This window comes from Camelus bactrianus, chromosome 34, assembly GCF_048773025.1.
Source record: "Camelus bactrianus isolate YW-2024 breed Bactrian camel chromosome 34, ASM4877302v1, whole genome shotgun sequence".
NCBI classification, from domain to species: Eukaryota; Metazoa; Chordata; class Mammalia; order Artiodactyla; family Camelidae; genus Camelus; species Camelus bactrianus.
The window spans coordinates 5890894-5894334 of NC_133572.1; the positions used below are offsets into that span (position 1 = coordinate 5890894).

The 3441-nt window shown below is 44.9% G+C and overlaps 1 protein-coding gene across 2 annotated transcripts in view; it reads left to right on the forward strand.

The window, feature by feature from the left end:
• A2ML1 (alpha-2-macroglobulin like 1) overlaps positions 1–3441 on the forward strand; it is a 33099-nt gene that overhangs the window by 17684 nt on the left and 11974 nt on the right. For both annotated transcript variants that reach the window (XM_045510200.2, XM_074357527.1), the window contains exons 21-23: positions 696–817; positions 1400–1451; positions 1811–1894. In XM_045510200.2, coding sequence (XP_045366156.2) covers positions 696–817; positions 1400–1451; positions 1811–1894 — 258 coding nt within the window. The remainder of the gene's footprint in view (positions 1–695; positions 818–1399; positions 1452–1810; positions 1895–3441) is intronic.

A 3441-nucleotide genomic window follows, 5' to 3' on the forward strand; every position in this document is an offset into this window, starting at 1 on the left:
AGTATTTGATGCAGTTTCACTGAGTGCCTCTGGTTCAAGGTCTCTCATGAAGTTCCAGTTAAACTGTCAGCCAGGGCTGTGTTCTCATCTGAAGATGTGACCGGGAGAGAACCCACATGCAAGCTCATTCCAAAGCCTCTGACCTTTACGGACTGTTAGACTGAAGGCTGCGGTTCTTGGCCTCAGGTGTTGCCTAGTGGCCCCCCTCAGTTTCTCGTCACATGTATCTCCCCCCGGGGCTGCCTCCTGACAGACAGCTGGCTTCCTCCAGAGCAAGCAGCACGTGAGGAAGGGTGCACCCGAGATAGAAGCTCAGTGTTTTTTACAACCTAATCTCAGAAGAGATGTAGCATTGCTTCTGCCCGATCTTCTTTGTTAGAAGCGAGTCACTAAATCCAGCCCACATTCAAGGAGAGGGGATTACACCACAGTGTAAATATCCGGACACAAGGATCATGGGGGTCCTTGGAGGCTGCCTACCTGCCCCACAGGACCGGCATCATTGACACCTGGAAGCTGGTTAGAACTGCAGAATGTGGGCCCCACCCCAGATCTACCGAATCAGAGTTCGTATGGTAACAAACAAGATCTGCAGGTGATTTGAGTTTAAGAGGCACTGTTCCAGAGGGGAAGCGACCTCATTGGTACCTCTGTTAAGAGGGCTGATACCTTCCTTTCTCCCTCTTTCTCCTCAGGTCATGTGAACTTCACTATCAGTACTAAGATTCTGGACAGCAATGAACTATGTGGGGGCCAGAAGGGGTTCGTTCCAGAAAAGGGCAGGAGTGACACACTCATCAAACCAGTTCTGGTCAAGGTGAGTTTTCTGCAGGCCTTGCTTCAGAGGTGGAGACAGCAACCAACCCAGGATGTTCAGTATACGTCTAACCATGTCAGTTAGTCCCTCGCAGCATTCTTACTCCAACTCCAATTAAGCAGCTCCCCTTTCTCCTTCCCTGACCCCCTTCTGCCCTTAACTGTCTGCTTGACTCATATTGATGGTCTATGAAAGTGCCTAATACAGTGCCTGCTACTTCAGAGACATTCAATGAATGCTAGTTTCTCTTATTAAAATCCCTAAAGCCATCATTAGCTGCTTTTTTAAAAATCCCATCATGAACCCAATTGTCCATCCTGCCTCTTAGGAGTTTCCTAAACTTGTCCTTAGCTCTAGGCCTTGCCCAGAAAGAATTTTACTGAGAGGCCCCTCCCTGGGTTGACCTGGAGTCCTTCTGTACGTCAGAGAGAACCTTTGTTCTCTCCAGTTCTGAGTGAAGCCCTGGAGGCACAGGCAGAGCCTTTTCTCCCCTTTTCCTTTCCCCTTCCTGTTCCCTCTGTGCCACCTGCCTTTATATTCATCTGCATTGTCTTCACTTATCCATGTCTCTCTTCATATCAGCCTGAAGGGGTCCTTGTGGAGAAGACACACAGCTCACTGCTGTGCCCAAAAGGTGAGTGAACACAGAGAGGGGTTGGTGGGAGAATTCCCATGGGCAACAGGAGATTTTCTTAGGCAAAAGGAGGAATATACAGGACAAGAAGGGATAGGAGTTTCTAGGGGTACTATCCCTGATGGGGCCAATTACCTGAGAGGCAGAATGAAGAAGAGAAGATGTACAGCACAGTTATGGCTCTTGGAATTTATTTTTAGGGAAGACCACTATGAATAGGGTCAAAAAACCTGCCTCTATCCCACAGAAAGCACTGGGGATGGAAAATCTAGATTATGACAAGTTTTACCATGATTTGGGCTTGAGAACCGCCACTGTTTCCGCCTTCTCTTGTTTCACCTTTTCTCTGTCTCTCACAGGAAAAGTGGTGAGAGAATCCATCTCCCTGGAGGTCCCCGCGGATGTTGTTCCCGATTCAACCAAGGCTCATGTTGCTGTTCTGGGTGAGCAATCAGAGATGCTGGGCTCCGAGAGGGGAAAACGGGGCCGGCGGCTGCCAGGGTATGAAGTGGGTTGAGGCATATGGACCTACCTGAAGAAAGGTGTGAAAGAGGCAAATAAATTTTCATTCATTTTATTTCTCAAGGGGTGGTTTGTGCATTTTGTTTAATTTTAATTTGGGACCTGATGTATAAATATGTTTTGAAATTTTTAAGTGGAATATAATGAACAGAGTTAAAATTATTGACAGACTAGATTAGAAGCAATGAAGGAAGAAGAGCCTATTTTATAAAGTGGACAAATGCAGCCTGTGCAGTACAGGTGGGATTAGACAGACGTGAACTCTGGTTAAAAACAGAGAAGAGTCTGGACAGGAGGAAGTTAAAGGTCATTGAAGCTTGTTATGCAAATAGGTTTAGGTGGTCTATAAACTGGGTGGAGGGGAGACAAAATGTTTGCAGTAATCATTTAAAGATGAGGAATTAATTTATTTGAATATAGTTTTAGGAAGATTCAACCCTATTTACCTAGGCGACATCACTTCTTTGGGCAAGGAGAAGGAGTAAGTAGAAAAGCACATCAGGCTAGGTTAGAATCTCAGTTCTGCCATCTAATAGCCATGGGACCTCGAAAAGGTTAGTGAACAATTCTGATCTTTCTCTTCCCTTCAAGACAGTGATAATAACATATCTCTCAGAACTCTATCCAAAGATTAAATATAAAGTTCCCAGCACAATATCTATGACATAGTAGAAGTCCTACACATGTTAGGGTCTTTCTTTATCCTTACCCCCTACCAAGATCCCTCCAGGTTAACATTTCTCTGTTTTGACTCCTTTTGAGTCGTCCCTCTGGTATAGCACTCATTGTATTACATAGCTCACTGTCTGTCTGTCTTCCATACTGCACTGAGAGTTCCTTGAGGACAAGAGCCACATCTTTTTCATTCTTATTCTTAGTACATTTCTTGCAGTTGGCTGACATTCAGTACCAGTTTATACACTTGAATTCAACTCAGTGACTAAAATGCAGATGAGTCACTTATGTCAGGCTTACTGGCTAAGTAAACAGAGGAGGTCAGTAGATATGACTTGGAAAACTGTATCAGGAGTGTGTGTGTTTGGGAGCGACTTGGTGACTTGGAGGGGGATGTGTTTGTACGCAGTGGAGGCACTGAGAGATTGAGGCTAAGTATTGCAGGTTTTGTTACACCTGTCCTCAGCTCCAGTGACATGTCTTTTTGAAAGCCATGAACTTCCTTAGGGTGGCCTATGTATCTCTTTGTATATTCCAGCACCTTGTATATACCCATTATTACAGTACTATGATGTAATTGCTTACAATGAATTAGAATTGCATTGTCCTGTAGTTGTGCGCCCCTCTGACTATGAGCTCTTTGAAGTAGAGATTGTTTGACTTGTTGTCTCCCAGGCCTCAGAGTAGGAACTCACTAAATGATAGCAACACGTGTTTGTTAAATGAATGATCATAACTCTTAAAGGTTCCTTCTTCTACCACCACCTTCTTTCTCTCTCCTTTTGGATCCCAG